The sequence below is a fragment of the Dendropsophus ebraccatus genome, chromosome 1, assembly GCF_027789765.1.
Source record: "Dendropsophus ebraccatus isolate aDenEbr1 chromosome 1, aDenEbr1.pat, whole genome shotgun sequence".
NCBI classification, from domain to species: domain Eukaryota; kingdom Metazoa; phylum Chordata; class Amphibia; order Anura; family Hylidae; genus Dendropsophus; species Dendropsophus ebraccatus.
The window spans coordinates 98,785,578-98,807,183 of NC_091454.1; the positions used below are offsets into that span (position 1 = coordinate 98,785,578).

A 21,606-nucleotide genomic window follows, 5' to 3' on the forward strand; every position below is an offset into this window, starting at 1 on the left:
TGGTGCAGTGTATGGAGTATCTATAGTGTATGGGGTGCAGTGTATGGAGTATCTATAGTGTATGTGGTGCAGAGTATGGAGTATCTATAGTGTATGTGGTGCAGAGTATGGAGTATCTATAGTGTATGTGGTGCAGTGTATGGAGTATCTATAGTGTATGTGGTGCAGTGTAGCTATAGTGTATGTGGTGCAGTGTATGGAGTATCTATAGTGTATGTGGTGCAGTGTATGGAGTATCTATAGTGTATGTGGTGCAGTGTAGCTATAGTGTATGTGGTGCAGTGTATGGAGTATCTATAGTGTATGTGGTGCAGTGTATGGAGTATCTATAGTGTATGTGGTGCAGTGTATCTAAAGTGTATGTGGTGCAGTGTATGGAGTATCTATAGTGTATGTGGTGCAGAGTATCTATAGTGTATGTGGTGCAGTGTATCTATAGTGTATGTGGTGCAGTGTATGGAGTATCTATAGTGTATGTAGTGCAGTGTATCTATAGTGTATGTGGTGCAGTGTATCTATAGTGTATGTGGTGCAGTGTATGGAGTATCTATAGTGTATGTGGTGCAGTGTATCTATAGTGTATGTGTTGCAGGGTATGGTGTATCTATAGTGTATGTGGTGCAGTGTATGGAGTATCTATAGTGTATGTGGTGCAGTGTATGGAGTATTTATAGTGTATGTGGTGCAGAGTATGGATTATCTATAGTGTATGTGGTGCAGTGTATCTATAGTGTATGTGGTGCAGTGTATGGAGTATCTATAGTGTATGTGGTGCAGTGTATGGAGTATCTATAGTGTATGTGGTGCAGTGTATCTATAGTGTATGTGGTGCAGTGTATGGTGTATCTATAGTGTATGTGGTGCAGTGTATGGAGTATCTATAGTGTATGTGGTGCAGTGTATCTATAGTGTATGTGGTGCAGTGTATGGAGTATCTATAGTGTATGTGGTGCAGTGTAGCTATAGTGTATGTGGTGCAGTGTATGGAGTATCTATAGTGTATGTGGTGCAGTGTATGGAGTATCTATAGTGTATGTGGTGCAGTGTATGGAGTATCTATAGTGTATGTGGTGCAGTGTATCTATAGTGTATGTGGTGCAGTGTATGGAGTATCTATAAGTAACTGCAGCATTTCAGAACGCGTGACCACCTCACAACCGGCTACAGATTAGTGCAGGGGGGAAATATCATTGGAGCAATGTATTACTAAAGTGGCCGAGTCAGGTATATATCGTATAGATACAGCGCCTCCCGTCCCGGCTCTAGCACAGGCCGGTGTGACGAGTGTGGCGCAATGCCCCAGCGCTGGGTGTGGGCCGGCGACCTGTGTTTGGATCCTGGCTCCGTTGCCCGGCAACCCTCAGACGGGCCGATGACGTGTATCCCTCAGGAGCCGGCTCAGCCCTGTCACTTCCTGGTTGAGTTTCGGAGCCGAGCAGTCCTCAGCATGTCTCATCAGACCGGCATCCAGGGTGAGTGTGCTCCGGGGGCTGAGGGGGGAGCGGCGGATGCTGCCCGGGTATTGGGGGCAGTGCCCGTGTATTGGGGGAAGTGCCCGCTTTGAGTGTCTCCGCTTGGAGACTCCTGAGGACTGTGGTAATGCTGAGCTAAGCAGAGATACACTGGCTGCAGGCGGCTCCACAGTGCAGTGTGTATAGACAGATGTCCTGCGTCTCTTATATCTCATTGGGGCGCATTCACACTGCCTGAGCATATGTGCGGGAAAATGGCAGGTAGTGAGAGACACGTGGTATATGGTCAGTGGGCAATGTGGCAACCAGCAGAATCCATTGTTACAATCTGTATAATGTACATTTTAGTCTTTTCAAGAGTATAAAACGTATATACTGTGGTACCTCGGTTCTTGGACGTAATTGGTTCCACAGGACAGTTTGAGAACCGAGCACTCTCTTCCCATAGGAAATAATGTAAATGTGTTTATTTGGTTCCAGCACCAACCAACAATTACCTACAATACTCATATATTACATTGTATAGTGCCCAGTGTAATCACTACAGGACATTACAGAGCAGCACTATATACTGTACAGGACATTACAGAGCAGCACTATATACTGTACAGGACATTACAGGACATTACAGAGCAGCACTATATACTGTACAGGACATTACAGAACAGCACTATATACTGTACAGGACATTACAGAACAGCACTATATACTGTACAGGACATTACAGAACAGCACTATATACTGTACAGGACATTACAGAACAGCACTATATACTGTACAGGACATTATATACAAGAAACATTCAACACATCCAGCAATTATAGTACAGTAGTCACTAACTCCTCACTCATCCTTTACTGTATAGTCCCCCATCCCAGCACTGTAACGGGATGGGAGATGGTGGTGTACTGTCTGCACTACTACTGTACTGTATATGCACTCCAGCAGTCTTATACAGTACAGGATGGGAGATGGTGGTGCACTGACTGTACTACTACTACTGTACTGTATATGCAATACATCAGTCTTATACAGTACAGGATGGGAGATGGTGGTGCACTGGCTGTACTACTATTGTACTGTATATGCACTCCAGCAGTCTTATACAGTACAGGATGGGAGATGGTGGTGCACTGACTGTACTACTACTGTACTGTATATGCACTCCAGCAGTCTTATACAGTACAGGATGGGAGATGGTGGTGCACTGCCTGTACTACTGTACTGTATATGCACTCCAGCAGTCTTATACAGTACAGGATGGGAGATGGTGGTGCACTGACTGTACTACTACTGTACTGTATATGCACTCCAGCAGTCTTATACAGTACAGGATGGGAGATGGTGGTGCACTGCCTGTACTACTGTACTGTATATGCACTCCAGCAGTCTTATACAGTACAGGATGGGAGATGGTGGTGCACTGACTGTACTACTACTACTGTACTGTATATGCACTCCAGCAGTCTTATACAGTACAGGATGGGAGATGGTGGTGCACTACTACTGTACTGTATATGCACTCCAGCAGTCTTATACAGTACAGGATGGGAGATGGTGGTGCACTGACTGTACTACTACTACTACTGTACTGTATATGCACTCCAGCAATCTTATACAGTACAGGATGGGAGATGGTGGTGCACTGACTGTACTACTACTGTACTGTATATGCACTCCAGCAGTCTTATACAGTACAGGATGGGAGATGGTGGTGCACTGACTGTACTACTACTGTACTGTATATACACTCCAGCAGTCTTATACAGTACAGGATGGGAGATGGTGGTGCACTGAGTGTACTACTACTGTACTGTATATGCACTCCAACAGTCTTATACAGTACAGGATGGGAGAGTACTGTACAGGATGGGAGATGGTGGTGCACTGACTGTACTACTACTGTACTGTATATGCACTCCAGCAGTCTTATACAGTACAGGATGGGAGGTGGTGGTGCACTGAGTGTACTACTACTGTACTGTATATGCACTCCAGCAGTCTTATACAGTACAGGATGGGAGATGGTGGTGCACTGCCTGTACTACTACTGTACTGTATATGCACTCCAGCAGTCTTATACCGTACAGGATGGGAGATGGTTGTGCACTGCCTGTACTACTACTGTACTGTATATACACTCCAGCAATCTCATACAGTACAGGATGGGAGATGGTGGTGCACTGAGTGTACTACTACTGCACTGTATATGCACTCCAGCAGTCTTATACAGTACAGGATGGGAGATGGTGGTGCACTACTACTGTACTGTATATGCACTCTAGCAGTCTTATACAGTACAGGATGGGAGGTGGTGGTGCACTGAGTGTACTACTATTGTACTGTATATGCACTCCAGCAGTCTTATACAGTACAGGATGGGAGATGGTGGTGCACTGCCTGTACTACTACTGTACTGTATATGCACTCCAGCAGTCTTATACCGTACAGGATGGGAGATGGTTGTGCACTGCCTGTACTACTACTGTACTGTATATACACTCCAGCAATCTCATACAGTACAGGATGGGAGATGGTGGTGCACTGAGTGTACTACTACTGCACTGTATATGCACTCCAGCAGTCTTATACAGTACAGGATGGGAGATGGTGGTGCACTACTACTGTACTGTATATGCACTCCAGCAGTCTTATACAGTACAGGATGGGAGATGGTGGTGCACTGACTGTACTACTATTGTACTGTATATGCACTCCAGCAGTCTTATACAGTACAGGATGGGAGATGGTGGTGCACTACTACTGTACTGTATATGCACTCCAGCAGTCTTATACAGTACAGGATGGGAGATGGTGGTGCACTACTACTGTACTGTATATGCACTCTAGCAGTCTTATACAGTACAGGATGGGAGGTGGTGGTGCACTGAGTGTACTACTATTGTACTGTATATGCACTCCAGCAGTCTTATACAGTACAGGATGGGAGATGGTGGTGCACTGCCTGTACTACTACTGTACTGTATATGCACTCCAGCAGTCTTATACCGTACAGGATGGGAGATGGTTGTGCACTGCCTGTACTACTACTGTACTGTATATACACTCCAGCAATCTCATACAGTACAGGATGGGAGATGGTGGTGCACTGAGTGTACTACTACTGCACTGTATATACACTCCAGCAGTCTTATACAGTACAGGATGGGAGATGGTGGTGCACTGACTGTACTAATACTGTACTGTATATGCACTCCAGCAATCTTATACAGTACAGGATGGGAGATGGTGGTGCACTGGCTGTACTACTACTGCACTGTATATGCACTCCAGCAATCTTATACAGTACAGGATGGGAGATGGTGGTGCACTGACTGTACTACTATTGTACTGTATATGCACTCCAGCAGTCTTATACAGTACAGGATGGGAGATGGTGGTGCACTGCCTGTACTACTACTGTACTGTATATGCACTCCAGCAGTCTTATACCGTACAGGATGGGAGATGGTTGTGCACTGCCTGTACTACTACTGTACTGTATATACACTCCAGCAATCTCATACAGTACAGGATGGGAGATGGTGGTGCACTGAGTGTACTACTACTGCACTGTATATGCACTCCAGCAGTCTTATACAGTACAGGATGGGAGATGGTGGTGCACTACTACTGTACTGTATATGCACTCCAGCAGTCTTATACAGTACAGGATGGGAGATGGTGGTGCACTGACTGTACTACTATTGTACTGTATATGCACTCCAGCAGTCTTATACAGTACAGGATGGGAGATGGTGGTGCACTACTACTGTACTGTATATGCACTCCAGCAGTCTTATACAGTACAGGATGGGAGATGGTGGTGCACTACTACTGTACTGTATATGCACTCTAGCAGTCTTATACAGTACAGGATGGGAGGTGGTGGTGCACTGAGTGTACTACTATTGTACTGTATATGCACTCCAGCAGTCTTATACAGTACAGGATGGGAGATGGTGGTGCACTGCCTGTACTACTACTGTACTGTATATGCACTCCAGCAGTCTTATACCGTACAGGATGGGAGATGGTTGTGCACTGCCTGTACTACTACTGTACTGTATATACACTCCAGCAATCTCATACAGTACAGGATGGGAGATGGTGGTGCACTGAGTGTACTACTACTGCACTGTATATACACTCCAGCAGTCTTATACAGTACAGGATGGGAGATGGTGGTGCACTGACTGTACTAATACTGTACTGTATATGCACTCCAGCAATCTTATACAGTACAGGATGGGAGATGGTGGTGCACTGGCTGTACTACTACTGCACTGTATATGCACTCCAGCAATCTTATACAGTACAGGATGGGAGATGGTGGTGCACTGACTGTACTACTATTGTACTGTATATGCACTCCAGCAGTCTTATACAGTACAGGATGGGAGATGGTGGTGCACTGCCTGTACTACTACTGTACTGTATATGCACTCCAGCAGTCTTATACCGTACAGGATGGGAGATGGTTGTGCACTGCCTGTACTACTACTGTACTGTATATACACTCCAGCAATCTCATACAGTACAGGATGGGAGATGGTGGTGCACTGAGTGTACTACTACTGCACTGTATATGCACTCCAGCAGTCTTATACAGTACAGGATGGGAGATGGTGGTGCACTACTACTGTACTGTATATGCACTCCAGCAGTCTTATACAGTACAGGATGGGAGATGGTGGTGCACTGACTGTACTACTATTGTACTGTATATGCACTCCAGCAGTCTTATACAGTACAGGATGGGAGATGGTGGTGCACTACTACTGTACTGTATATGCACTCCAGCAGTCTTATACAGTACAGGATGGGAGATGGTGGTGCACTACTACTGTACTGTATATGCACTCTAGCAGTCTTATACAGTACAGAATGGGAGATGGTGGTGTACTAATACTGTACTGTATATGCACACTAGCAGTATTATACAGTACACTCACAAAACCGTTCAGATACCGAGTACTTAAGAGACTGGGGGCCCGAAAAGTGTTTGAGAACCAAACAGTTTGTGTTGCAAGCAGTTTGAGAACCGAGGTACCACAGAGTGACCCAAGCACAAAATCTAATAATTAGGGACTGTCCGAACCCGCCGAGGTTCGGGTTCGGTTGCACCCGAACGCTTCGCATCGGATTACCGCTGTCTGCCCGCTCCGTGCAGCGGGCGGATACAGCGGGAGGACCGCCTGGAAAACTTGGATACAGCCTATGGCTATGGCTGTATCCCAGTTTTCCAGGCGTTCCTCCCGCTGGATCCGCCCGCTGCACGGAGCGGGCAGACAGCGGTAATCATTGCGGATGGTTCGGGTCCGTACGAACTCCGTATGAACTCGGTTCGGACCATCCCTACTAATAATGCCCTGAAAACACAGGGAGCTTCCTAATGCTACGTTTACACAAAACGATAATTCGCCCGATCGTAAGATTAACGATGTTGGAGTAACGATTTTTTTTTCATAACGATCAGCGTTTAGACTGTACGCTATATTGTATGGAAAATTCGTTTTGCGATTGCTTTAGCCTATCTCACACATTGGTTAAATCGGCGAATGACTTTTCACACTGAACGATCTGCGATTTTTTTGCGAACGATCAACGTCGATTTGAGAAGTTGTTGAAAGATTAAAATGAACGATTTCTCGCTCGTCGCTTGATCATTCGTTGCGTTTACACGTACAATTATCGTTCGAATTCGATCGTTAACGTGCAAATTTGAACGATAAATCGTTCCGTGTAAATGGACCCTTGCCAGTGCACCATCTAAGCTATAGCAATATTCCCTGTGCCCATCTGTGTGTCCTGCTCTGTTTGCTGCTGAACAGCGAGTATGACACATGAATATGCCTCTGATGAGGTTTCCATTCATGTGGTGAAAGAGATAGACAGTAGGTGCCTCCGATAGAGCCTCTGTGACATTTGCTTTAGATCAGTGTTCCCTAACCTGTGGCTCCCCAGTTGTTGCAAAGCTGCAGTTCCCACCATACCATACAATAGCTTGAGAGCCACAGGTTGGGAAACACTGCTGTCACATGCATGCCACCTGGATGCCACCCTAGGGCTGACAGCAAAACATGGATACATTCTGTGGCACTATTCATGTTTTCCAGGGCTCCCTAGGGCAACATCCAACCTATGCAACTGCGGGGAGTCAAACGTTGCTGAACCCGAACATTTTGACGGTTTTGTTCAACACTACCTTACTCTATAGCACCTATGTCAAACCTGCGGCTGTTGCGAAAGTACAATTCCCAGGATTCCTGGGGGGCTGCAAGTTTGACATCACTGGCATATAGCAGCAATAGATGATATAAGTTAAAGGGGCACTGTCATTACATGATATTGTGATACGACATAGAGGCATATGGTCCAGATCTGAGTGTTTAAACCTTATACCTGAGTGTTCTGGGAGAAGTACGCGCTTATTGCACTCTCTCCCAGCATTATGTCACGTAACCGGGCCTCCAAATGCAAATCTATGGGAGCATCTCCCTCTCATAGACACAGAGCGAGAAAAGGAGTGTGTGGTTGTTCTTTTGATCATGTCAAAAGCTGCTTTTTTGACAGATATAAATTTAAAGGGTTTGTTTGAGTTACAAGTTCCATTAAAGCTGGGTTTACACACTATTTAAATCAGGGCTGTGGAGTTGGAGTCGGAGCTAGTTTTGGCTGGAGTCAGAGTTGGTGTCAGCAAAAATGTACCGACTCCAGCTTTAAAAATATTTTTAGAACAATTTAAAATTGAGTTTTGATATGAAGTTTTGCTCATCAATACATATTATGAGCAACATTTTAATAGGACACTGGCCCTATTAGATGAGGGTGGTCAGGGATATGTTGTCGGTCACTATTTGGCAGCTTGTTTCTGAGTTGGGAGAGTCCATTGTGTGTGTGGGAAGATCTGTGTTGTTCTCTTCCTGGATGCTGGATGACTGTATATGAGCAGCAGTGTAATATGAAGATATCATGTGTAATATAGAGGAGGAGAAGACATAAGTATTGTAGCAGTAACCTCTGTCCTCAATGTGCTGTTTTTCTTTAGTGTTCTATGGCTGCAGCTGTGTGTGCGTGTGCGCGTGCGCGCTATGGCTGCAGCAGTGTGTGTGCTATGGCTGCAGCAGGCTGTGTGTGTATGTAGGACTCTGTGTGCTATGGCTGCAGCAGGCTGTGTGTGTGTATGCTATGGCTGCAGCTGTGTGTGTGCGTGTGCGTGCGCGCTATGGCATGCCCCCACACCCACAGTGACCCCTCTATAGCACTATGTGTGACTTCTATATATCACTGTGTGTGACACCCTGTATATCACTATGGATGATATCTATATTACAGGTATCTGGCAGTGTTTCTGTGTGTATGGTTAACATTTAGTTAGAAACATAGAAGATTGTCAGCAGAAAAGATCACATCTAGTCTAGTCTGCTCCATCTAGTCTAGTTGTGAGTTGTTCTGGACATGGAGGCTGGAGACTGGCTGCATCCACTGCACACACAGGAGAAGCTGCTTTATATCTTACCTTATTCCCTCAGAAGTCGCCCCAGGATTATGTAGGACATTAAGGAGAAGCTGCTGAGCCAGTGTGATATATAACTCCCCTGGTATATGACGGCCATTTATGAAGGAGTCTGAGTTGGAGTCGGAGCTGCGCCTTACCTACTCAACAGCCCTGCTTTAAATGAGAAATCCCATGAAAATAAAAACAGTCAGGCAGGCTGGAAATGAATAAACAATGTATACCTTTTTGTCCTCGAGCCTCCGTAGTGCCACTCCTGGGTCTCACTGACGGTCGCCTGTCATTTTCTGCTGAAATCTGGGTACGTCGCAAACCCGGCTCTCCCAGCTGCAATGCCACAGCTCCGCTGATCCATTGCCCGCTCAGCCAGTCAGTGTGTGTCCCACCCAGTCATTGATTGGATGAGCAGGCAATAGCTCAGCTGGGTACATAACGTTGCAGCTGGAAGAGCTGCAATAGGCTGCTGGCTGTCAGCTGGACCCAGGAGCTGCACTACTGGGCATGAGGATAGGTAAGTTTACTTTATTATGCCTAGACCCCCCCCCCCCCCCCCCCCCCCCCCACCACCACCACCTTTCAGAAGCTTTTTTTTTCTTTCTTTCTTTATTTATTTATTTATTTCTTTAACGTTGTGGGACTCCTCCTTTAATATTGTGCTATACAAAAAATGTAGAAAAAAAAATATGCAAAACAATCTCTATGCAGCACGGCAGTGAGATGTTTATGTGCCAGCAGATGGAGTCCAGACCACAGAAAGAAAAAAAAAATTCATAAGAAATCATAGAAATGTGGACATATGGTTCCACTGTCCACACCCCAAAAATATTGATTTATTATTCTGAATAACATGTAAAACTAATGAAACAAACATTCAGAAACGGCAGAATATGTGATATTATAAGTTACTGTACAGTAATGGAGAGAATGGAAAACACAAGGGCTGACAGAGACTGCAGGGAGCATTAAGGAATGAGCAGGACAGATGTGGGCACATACATGCAGCGCTCTCTCTCCGGGGAGAGAGGGGTTACAGCTATGAAGAGATTACCTCCACAGTCCTGTCCCCTGATGCAAGCCCCAGCCTAAAGTGGATCTGCCATGATTTGGAAGGTGAGGGAGTCTTCCTGGGTCAGAGTACAGTGCTGTAGACCCCGCTATGCAGACCATGCCCCTCCCCCACTCCCCCTCCCACCCAGGACAGGGAGCTCTTAAACCAAAGCAATGCTCTTAACCCAAGTTACAATTTTGAAAAACTGTGAGCTCTTAAACCAAAACGCTCTTAAACCAAGTTACTCTTAAACCAAGGTACCACTGTATATTACTACTATGTATATTTATAGAATGTCAATGGGAAGCTGATTCTGCTAAATGGCGTTCATCAGCATCTGTCAGGGTAAACACTTTTTTTTCTTTTCAAGTATATAAAATGTTAAATGGAAACAAAACCATCGTGTGAACTCAGCCTTCTACTAGAGGCTTGAATCTCTAAACAAAGCCTAAAACATAAGCCTGATCCTATTACACCTTGTATGGACACTAGTGGCAAGCACATTTAACAGACTAGACCTGCTGTACAACCCTCCTACCAGTTCATAATACTCCAAATGTATGAGAGTCATAGATTAAACAGCAGTGCAAGCGTATGAGGTGTACAGATGGCACTAGTGATACGTGACCCCGAGGCACACTCACAAGTGTAACTGTAGCCTCTCTTCTGTACTCCACCTCACTGGTTACTAGACAGTATTCTGACCTGTACTCAGCTGTCACTTTATACTAGTATAGGATGTCAAGTACAGTACTGATGGAACAGAATATATTTATTCCAAATACAGTGGTGACTTGGATTACGAGCATAATTCGTTCTGGGACTACACTTGTAAACCAAATCACTCTTATAGCAAAGCAAATTTTTCCATAAGAAATCATTGAAATGCAGCCATTTAGTTCCTCACCCCAAAAATAATATTTTTTTTTATTTTGAATAACATGTAAAACAAATGAAACAAACATTTAGAAAGAGCTGAATATGTCATATTATAAGTTACTGTACAGTATAGCAATCAGCATGTGGAGTTTAATGTATACTATGTGTAAACCTGAAAAAACAGCAGCAATTTGTAGATACCAGGAAGTGAGAATCCCAGAGGTGTGCAGGAGGACAGTGCAGGCACAATATAGCAGGAATGGAGAGGATGGGAAACACAAGGGCTGACAGAGACTGCAGGGAGCATGAAGGAATGAGCAGGGCAAATGTGAGCACATAAATGCAGAACTCTGTCCGGGAAGAGAGAGGGGTTACAGCTATTGAGAGATTACCTCCACAGTCCTGTCCCCTGATGCAAGCCCCAGCCTGAAGGGGATCTGCTATGATTTAGAAGGTGAGAGACTTCCTAGGTGAGAGTACAGGGCTGTAGACACCGCTATGCAGACCATGCCACTCCTCCACTCGCGCTCCCACCCAGTACAGGGAGCTCTAAAACCAAAGCAATGCTCTTACACCAAGTCACAATTTTGAAAAACTGTGAGCTCTTCTTGCAAATGCTCACAATCCAAGTTGCTCTTAAACCAAGGTACCACTGTATATGTGTGCAATAATTAAAGCGACTATGTACCCACAATCTGACGCCCCCCCTCTCCCCAAACCCCTTGTACCTTCTTACAGCTGCTTTTAATCCAAGATCTGTCCTGAGGTCCATTCGGCAGGTGATGAAGTTATTGTACAAAAAAAAAACAACTTTTAAACTGGCAGCCCCGTGCCCAACGGCCGGGGCTTAGAGTGTGTATGCATTAGGCTGGCACAACCTCTCTGTCCCTCCTTCCTGCCCTCCTCATCATTAGGAATGCTCCAGGCAGATTGTCTCCTATTCCTCCTATTCTGTGACCCAGCCGGTGGCTTACAAAGTGGGAACATGGCCATACACTGTAGTTTTTGCAGATTTGCAAAGAATGGGAAGGTAATTTAAGGGGTATTTCAACTTAAAACTAACTTGTCTCCTATCTACTGGATGTCCCCTATGCTGTGGGGGTATCCAAGTTAGTTTTAAGTTGGAATACTCCTTTAAGGTGGGCCATATTTTTTGCAGACATTAAGCCGTTTCTTCTGCAAAAAATTACAGATTTGCAAAAATTGCAGACGTTCCCATTGACTTCTATGAGAGCATCTGTTCCACAATTATGGTCCGTACTAGGGCATGTCCTATTTTTGTGCGTCACAGATTGCAGATCAGTAAGACTATGGACAGGATAATAGCCAAATAGAAATCAATGGGCCCTAAATGTGCCTGTAATTGTGGATCGTCAAATACGTACATGTTTATGGAATGTGTGAATGTCCGCCCCGAGTGGATTCACGAGGAATGAAACTATAAAAGAAAGAACTTGTACATGTGTTCCCTGCTGGATCCGCTCATGGCTTTGGCTCGAAATCGGCAATGGCTGTTTTGGAAAACACCATGTTGTGCGACAACTGCTTAAGGACTTGATAAATCTCTCCCTCTCTGTGCATCAGTGAGCAAATATACAACACCATACCTACAATGCTGTTTTTTTTTTTTTTTTTTTTTTTAACCTTGTTAGTGACATTTTTCCTCTTATAGACCTATATATGTTGGCTGTTTTTCCACTGCTGGTTCCCCTCATATTCTTTAATGAAGATCCCAGAAAACACACATACCAATGTACACTGATTTTGGAAAAAGAAAAACTGTGTCATGGAAGGCAAAATAAAGTGTGCCATTTTTGTGAATTTTCTAATTGGAAGAAAACACTGTAAAGTATGTGCAAAGGAATCCTTATTTATAACCTAATATGTCTTCTGTATTGTACTAATATCCTACATAATAACAACTGTGCCATAAATCGGGTAAATTTACATTTCTATAGCTCGTTGGCTTTCCCTACAAGTCTATAAATCAGACTTTAACCCCTAGACTTAGACGTTTACTCCCTACTATGCCTTCCTGTGGCCTTGTAGCCGTGCCTGTCATCAGAGCAGTCCGTCTGCTTTATGTGCATTCCAGCCAGTGTTCTCATGCTATTCCCTCCTATTATGGAAAGGATGGATCACATATACCATCAGTAGTGTACTGTTCATAGCTGCATCCGATGAATGAAAGCACAATAGAAATGTTAGTGCATATGTGTGCTTATACTAGCTAACATGCTGACTTCTGTGTACATCATGAAAATGTGGTAATGTAAAATATTGCTTATGAACTGTTGACTCAATACTGTGATAGTGACTTTTTCAAAGGAATAGTAATCGCCATAGGCTGCTCCTACACAGTGCAGTTTTGCTGTAGTTTTTGCTGCAGCTCTCAGGTTGTGTTTCCACATTTGCAATGAGAACACAGCCAAGTCCTTGTCCCTATTTCTTTACAAGCCCCCGAAAATTGTGATTTAAAGGGTTTCTGGGGATATATTGTTTGCTGCGGCTGTAGAAATAATTGACATGTCGATTATTTCCTGCCAATATGCATTACTTTCAGTGCAATGTTTAAAGTGACAATGGCCGTTGTTTTTCAGTGCCAAACAACATCTGTTGTACGTACATTGTGTGAACGTAGCCCTATACTGTATTTGTGTGACTGATAAAAAGTAAAGGAATTAAAGCAGAAGTTCGGCGATATTTAAAAATTTTCCACAGGCAGAGAGGTACATAATAAAAAAAACTTAACCTACCTCTCCCCATGCCCCCGAAGGGCTGCCTTGCCACAAGGGGATCCCTTGCTTTATCAATGATATGACTCTGCTAATGGATTGCCTGCTCAGCCAGTTGGTGACTGGGACGGGACACCGCTGCAGTCACTGATAGGCTGATAGGGAAATGCATTGTGACAACATCGGAACTCGGGGGGGGGGGGGGGGGGGGGGGGTAGTGTTATGAAGCCTGTGATGCGGCACATCAGAGGCACAGGAGAGGGAAGTAACACTTTTTTTTTCTCATGTCCCCCCTTGTCCTTACTTGCGGGCAAATTTTAAAATTTGCCGTACTTCGCCTTTAATGTTACATCTAAAAATTATAGCATACGATATAGAATACATTTAACATAGAACATAAGAATAAACTTGTTTTAACGCCTATGCCAGAATTGCTGCTGAAAAATGGAAAAGGAAACAAAGGGATTGCTGAATGGGCTCTATTACCACCCTGAAGTGTAGGGACATTGGACATCTAAATATTTGTCATACATTTCATATGATAGCTCAGTTATAGGCTAAAAGTCATGCAGAAATTAAAGGTTACAGGTGGTGGTTGGCCTTACTTGTTATCAATCTCAATTCAGCAACCTTTTTAACAAGAAATCAGTTGAGAACTTTGTACTCATTTTCTAGAATAGCTCCTATCTGGGAAGTGAGCCTAGTGATCTTTTTATTGTCTGCAAATACGAAACATTTGTTGATCACTTAAGTGGATACTTGTATACATTGTAATAGAAGTTCCCTTCAGCGGCAACCCTTCCCAAGCCCCCCCCGTACCCGAGCGAGACCGGCAACCGCATGATCCCATCATAACCTGTCCGCAGTGCATGATGGGAGTTGTACTTCTGCAGCCTGTGGCCATCTAGGTTGCAGAAGTACAACTCCCATTATGACCTGTCAGCAGGGCATGGTGGGAGTTGTAGTTCTGCAAGCTGTGACCACCCAGTTTGCAGAACTACATCTCCTATCATGTCCTATTTTTTATTCTGATCAGGAATTACTGAAGGCTTTTCCTGATGGTTTCCTGAAGGTAAAACGGATTACTGTCAGGAAATCCTGATCCTTTCCTGATGCCATTTGAGGCCTCCTGATCAGGACAGTAAAAACTGACGGATGTGTGATGGGCCCTTACACTTCCAACATGCCCCAGATGTTGCTATCTACATTTTGTGTAATCAGTATTTCATATTGCTATATTTAGGTATTTATTTACTAATATATAGCTTTTTCTTTTTACCAACAGCGGGTGAAAATGTTCAAGAAACCTTTGCCAAAGCTAGAAATGGAAAATACAGGCTATTGAAACTGGACATTGAAGATGGTTTGTAAATTTCTTTATTTCATTGTTTTTCCCCCACATGGTGGTTTTATTGTTCTCGCTGCTGTTATTGAGCCCATGCAAGCCCCCCATGGTGCACAACTATTGCTAATTCTCTGCATTTCTGGGGATGGGACCAAAGCTGGGTTATTTTCCAGTAGTACACATACGGGTTTTTCCTTTTCTGGACTTCTGTAGCCAATCACAGCACACCACATAACATACATAACATTTTTCCAAACGATATATCCTTCCATCTAAACGCTGATTGTTATAAAAAACACATTGTTTCGAAATCGTTAATCTTTTGATTGGTCGAATTATCACTCCGTGCAAACACAGCATTAATGCCTAGCGTTTAAAAGAAAATATCATCACCTGTCGTTTGCTAAACAAGTGATTGAGTGATATGTGTAAATGGACCCTTTACTGGGGCTAGAGACTGATTTATTTTTCCAACAAGAGACAGTGGGCAGCAGATGACGGAGGGGAAACACCTAGTGGGCAACACTTTAGAGCATTTTTTTTTTCTGCGCTAAGGATTTTAAATAAAATTTACAAAAATGTTAGGAATTACATCGTGTTATGTTTGAAATCCCAGTCGCCAATTAACTCCTTAGTGACCGCCGCATGTGTTTTCATGGTGGTCACTAATGGGCTTAATTCCGATGCATGCGCCTTTTAACGGCGGATGCATCAGAATAAACTGACGCCCCCCTGCGGCAGCAGAGCAGGGGATCAGCTCTAAGTAGTAATGTACACTAGTGTAAAAGTAAAAAAAAGTGCACCAAAACACAATCCTTCCCAGCCCCCCCATAATAAAAATGCATTAAATCCCCAATATACAATAAACTGTTACATAAAAAAAAAAAAAAAACACAAATCCTATACATGATTGATATCGCTACGTCCGTAACGACTCAATCTATGAAACTGTATCAATTATATCGCACGACACGCTGTAAAAAAACAAAAAAAAACAGTAACAGACTAGCTTTATTTTATCATTCTGCTTTAGAAAATACGTCATAAAAGAGATCAAAAAGTCATATACATATAAAACTTGGTATCAATAGAAACTACACATCTTCCCGCAAAAAATAAGCCCAAGACCAACTCTGCCGCACAAAAGATAAGAACGCTATGGATCTTGCAATGTGGCGACAGTTTTTGTGGATTTTTGCTAGGGGTTAAAAAGTGCCCCAGATTTACCTGTTTCCACCCCGCATTACCTGTAACCACCCCAGATTATTCATAACCACTCCAGTTTACCTGTAACCGCTCAGATTACCCGTAACCACCCCAGATTGCCACAGACTGCCCGTAAACCCCCCCCCCCCTCCCCCCAACCGATTGTCCATAACCACCCCAGATAGCCAGTAAACACCCCAAGATTGCCACAGGCTGCAAGTAACCACTATAGATTGCCACATACTGCCCGTAACTACCCCAGATTGCCCCAGACTGCCCGTAACCACCCCAGATTGCCACAGACTGCCAGTAACCACCCCAAATTGTCACAGATTGCCTGTCACTCCTCCCCCAGATTGCCTGTCACTCCTCCCCCAGATTGCCACAGACTGCTCGTACCACCCCAGATTGCCCGTCACCTCCCCAGATAGCAAGTAAACACCCCCAGAGTGCCCGTCACCAGCCCAGATTACCTGTAATCTAATTTAAAAAAAAAAATTTTAGCAACTGAGCAATTCTAATAACCGATACTAGCTGCGGTTTTGCTCCAGCAAAATGACGCTCCTTCCCTTCCCGCTTTGTGCCCATAAATTGGTTTATGCCCACGTATGAGGCACTGTTGTACTCAGGAGAACCTGCTTTACAAATTTTGCGTGCATTTTCTCTTCTGTTCCTCGTGAAATTGAGAAATTTCTAACTAAACAAACATATTATTGGAAAAATTAAATTTTTTCATTTTTACTTTCTAATTTTGAATGCTGTCCTCTAATACCTGTGGGGTCAAAATGCTCACCACACCCCAAGATGAATTCTTTGAGGGGTGCACTCTTCAAAATGGGATGAATTTTGGGAGGGTTCTATTCTGCTGACAGTACAGAGGCACTGCAAACGCACCTGGCGCTCAGAAACTTCTTCAGAAAAAATCTGCACTGAAAATGCTAATTGGCGCTCCCTTCCTTTTGAGCCCCGCTGTGTGCCCATACAGTGGTTTATGCCCACATATTGGGTACCTTTCTACTTGGGAGAACCTTCTTTACAGATTTTGGGGTGCCTTTTCTCTACTGTTCCTTGTGCAATTGAGAAATTTCAAACTAAACAAAAATATTGGAAAAATTCTAGTTTTTTATTTTTACTGTCTAATTTTGAATACTTTCCTCTGTGGGGTCAAAATGCTCACCACACACCAAGATGAATTCTTTGCGGGGTTAACTTTCCAAAATGGGGTGAATTTTGGGGGGTTTTCACTCCGCTGACACTACAGGGGCACTGCAAACGCACCTGGCGCTTGAAAAGTTTTACAGCAAAATCTGCACAGAAAATGCTAATTGGCGCTCCTTTCGTTCTATGCCCTGCTGTGTGCCCATACAGTGGTTCACACCGACATATGGGGTACCTTTCTACTCAGGAGAACCTGCGTTACAAATTTTGGGGTGCTTTTTCTCTCCTGTCTCTTGTGAAAATGTGATACTTTAATCTAAACAAATATATTATTTGAAAATTTTTATTTTCCATTTTTATGGCCTAATGGAGGAATACATTTCTCAAGCCTCTGTAGGGTCAAAATGCTCATTATACCCCTAGATTAATTCTTTATGGTGTGTAGTTTGCAAAATGGGGTCACTTATGGGGGTTTCAAGTATACTAGCCTCCTAAACCCACTTAAAAAAAGAACTGGTCCCTAAAAAAATCAGTTTGGAAATTTCAAGAAATTTGATAATTTGCTGATACATTTCTAAGCCCTGTAACACCCTAAAAAGTAAAATATGTTTTCGAAATGAAGCCAGAATAAAGAGGACATATTGATAATGTGACTTGCAACTAATTTATGTGATACGACTTTCTTTTTTTAGAAGCAGAGAATTTCGAAGTTCGTAAAGTGCAAGTTTTTCATGATATTCTGATGTTTTTCACAAAAAAACACACAAGACAGTGACCAAATTTTGCCACTAACATGAAGTACCATATGTTACGCAGAATGTCTCAAAATCGCTAGCCTACCGTATTTTTCGGACTATAAGGCGCACCGGACTATAAGGCGCACCTCCAATTTTAGCCTGCTAAGCCATCTAGGTTCATATATAAGGCGCACCGGACTATAAGGCGCACCGCATTATAGTGTATAAGTTTGGCGGAGGAAGCACGGAGGAAGCTGGAAGCCTCTCTCCCCTTTGCCCGGTCAAAGCAACATGGTGCCGGAGTCCCTGCGGCTCCCCCTCCATCCTGCTCATATGCGGAGCGGTGTGGCAGACTGCTCCGTCACACACAGCATCAGCGGGGACACACAGGGAGCAATCGGAACAGCCTGCATGCAAATACCGGCTCCCCCGGATCCTTGCCGGGCTTAGCCGCAGAGCCGCAGAATCAGTTCCCCTCTGCCTCCACTCGGGCTCCCCCTCCCCTTCGGAATGCAGACAGCTCCTCAGCACAGCAGCGCTCAGGCCCTCTTCTGCGTCCATTTCTGCCTGCCTCCGCTCCTGTTAAGTCCTTGCCTGTAGAGGATCCCTTTGACAATCTGTGCATCCCTGACACTCAGCTTACTACTGCTGGAGAGAGCGGGAGAGAGCGGGACACCTTGAGAGCGGGAGAGCGGGACAGCAGGAAAGGCCTGCGGAGCCATGGGCCGGGAGTCCAGGTGAGGGAGCGCTGCGCTGTTCTGTGTGGCGGGGAGATGTGAGCTCGGCAGCCTATCTGTGCCATGGAGGCCGGAGCTATCCCGGTCCATATATAAGGCGCACTGGACTATAAGGCGCACTTACAATTTCTTAGAAAATCATAGTATTTTAAGTGCGCCTTATAGTCCGAAAAATACGGTATATTAAAGCATCACTGAGCTATAAGCGCATAAAGTGAGACAGGTCAGATTTTGAAAAATGAGCCTGGTCATAAAGGCCCAAATAGGCTTGGTCTCTAAGGGGTTAAAGAAGTCGTCATTATGGGCAGGGGGTGGGGGGGGGAAATAAACATACCTGTCTGGGTACCCGAATTGTGCTGCATCACTGAGTTCCCATACCCGGCCAGGTGTCATCTTCTCCCGTGTTCCAGGTGAGTCACACCCCAGCTGAATCATCACAAGCCAATCAGTGACTGCAGCAGTGTCCCGCCCCAGTCCCTGACTGGCTGAGTGGGGCATTTGTCACGTCGGCTGGGGTCCAGGATCGAGAATGTCTTGCTATGCAGTCGCCGACACAGGTGAATATTACTACTTCTTTTTTTTTTTGGCTTGTTTTTATTATTCCCTGCATCGGACTTCTCCTTCAAGGGGATAAATATAAGCATTATGTTACAGAAATGTTTGTTTAATTGTGACAAGATATTCATCTTGTTTCTTTGACGTATTAACTTGTAGATTATATTGTTTACAGAGCAATTGGTAGTGAGTGTCAGTGAGAAGCCAGCAAGTTCCTGGGAAAAAGATTATGACAACTTCATTTTACCACTATTAGAAGATAAGCAACCATGTTATATTTTATTTCGTCTGGATTCTCAGAATGCCCAGGGCTACGAGTGGATTTTCATTGCCTGGTCTCCAGACTATTCTCATGTAAGTGTTACTATTAAAGAATATCATTACAGAACAAGGTTTTTTTTTGTTTTTCTTTTTAAACTTTTACCCCTTCATGACCAAAGGTCATTGATGCATAGATGTCCAGGTCACAATAAAGCAGTGTTCTACTCCTCACCTTCTAAGAGCCATAACACTTTCTTATTTTCACCTTCAGGGCTGGTTGGAGGCTCATTTTTCGATATATAGTTTCTATTGGTTACATATTGGTGCAAATGGGAGTTTTTATTTTCTTTTTATAAAAAAAATTTCATAATGAAATACATAATAAAAAGAATCATCAGTTCCAGTGCCCCCCCCCCCTTTTTGTTTATGCCGTTCACTGTGCCATAATAGTATTGTTATATTTTAATTGAACAGTATGAGATTTTTTAAATAATTAAATAAATAAATAAATATATACATATATAGAGAAAATAAATCCCGGCACTCTCGTATTTGAAGCAAGTAAAAGTCTGTTTATTCACACATGGGATGCTGCACACGCGTTACGACCATCAGGTCTTTCCCAACAGCAACATGCACATTTTACTTGCTTCAAATACGAGAGTGCCGGGATTTATTTCCTCTACATTCCTTTGGTTATTCCCTGGGCACCCTGGTGAGCTGGAGTGCAGATCGTTAGCTTAAATTTATACATATATATATACACATACAATATATACACACTATGGGGGGACATTTATTAAGTCCCGCGTTATAAATGTCCCCGCATATCCGGCGCTACAGGGATTTATGTAGAGGTAGACTGCCTCTACATAAATCCCGTGCGCACCGCCGCAAACCTACACCAGCTGAGGACTGGAGTAGGTTTTCGGCGCATCTTTTTGCGGAACGGATGGTGAATCGCCCGGACTCTGAGTCTGCGCCCTCGTTCCGCCCCCTTCACACCCCCTCCCCGCCCCCCCCGGCGTACCCGGCGGAAAGTGCCGATTTGCGAATAAAATATTGTGCAAATCGGCAATTTCCGCCGAAAACCCCCGGACCGCACGATGATACATGTCCCCCTGTGTGTGTGTATGGGTATATATAATTTTTTTTTTTTTTTTTTTTTTTTTTTTTTTTTACATTTTATAACTTATATATATATATATAATCATTAGACTGCATATACTAATTAATTCTATGCAGTCTGTATGAGGTCAGACTGTATGAAAATATCACTGATCCGACAGGGTGGAAGTAGGTATTATAGCCCCATCTGTCAAGGGGTCTCAATTAGTCAGTGACAGGTACTTATCCTGTCACTGACTTGCTTAAACACTGCTATAGATTACAGCTCTTAAGGGGTTAATTAAAAATTACTGCATGATCTCAGCTGCAGGGACACTAATGTGTGCAGGGCTATCACATTAAAGTGGCCCCACACACACATTTAATAAAACCCCTTCACAGTCAGGAACGTATAAATACATGTTCCTACTGCATGGGGCATCGGCAGTAAGAATTGTAAACGTGAAGGGTTTAAAATGTTCCTGTCCTTGCAAAGGTGTCCTTTACAGAGGTAAGAGAGGCTCGCTGCCTTTCCCATCTTGCTGCAGGAGTCCTTGGATTTATATAGACCTGTTTTAAAGTTTTTTCCCCCACCTTTTACAGCAGTGCTCTGTTTGCTTGGACCTTATTCATAAAGGACAGAAATTTTGTCTAATTCTGATGACTATCTTATTTGTTGGGCACATTTAGGTACGACAAAAGATGTTGTATGCTGCAACTAGGGCAACTGTAAAGAAAGAATTTGGTGGAGGACACATAAAAGATGAAATTTTTGGAACCACTAAAGTGAGTGTTATTTAACCTTCTTTTACTTATGACATTGTGAAAGATAATTCAGCTTATTTTT

At 43.8% G+C, this 21,606-nt stretch overlaps 1 protein-coding gene across 2 annotated transcripts in view; it reads left to right on the forward strand.

Moving 5' to 3' along the window:
* Nucleotides 1-1,357: 1,357 nt before the first annotated feature.
* TWF1 (twinfilin actin binding protein 1) overlaps nt 1,358-21,606 on the forward strand; it is a 31,449-nt gene continuing 11,200 nt past the window's right edge. For both annotated transcript variants that reach the window (XM_069975979.1, XM_069975980.1), the window contains exons 1-4: nt 1,358-1,472; nt 14,939-15,016; nt 19,567-19,745; nt 21,450-21,545. In XM_069975979.1, the coding sequence (XP_069832080.1) occupies nt 1,373-1,472; nt 14,939-15,016; nt 19,567-19,745; nt 21,450-21,545 (453 nt within the window). In that variant the 5' untranslated portion in view covers nt 1,358-1,372. The remainder of the gene's footprint in view (nt 1,473-14,938; nt 15,017-19,566; nt 19,746-21,449; nt 21,546-21,606) is intronic.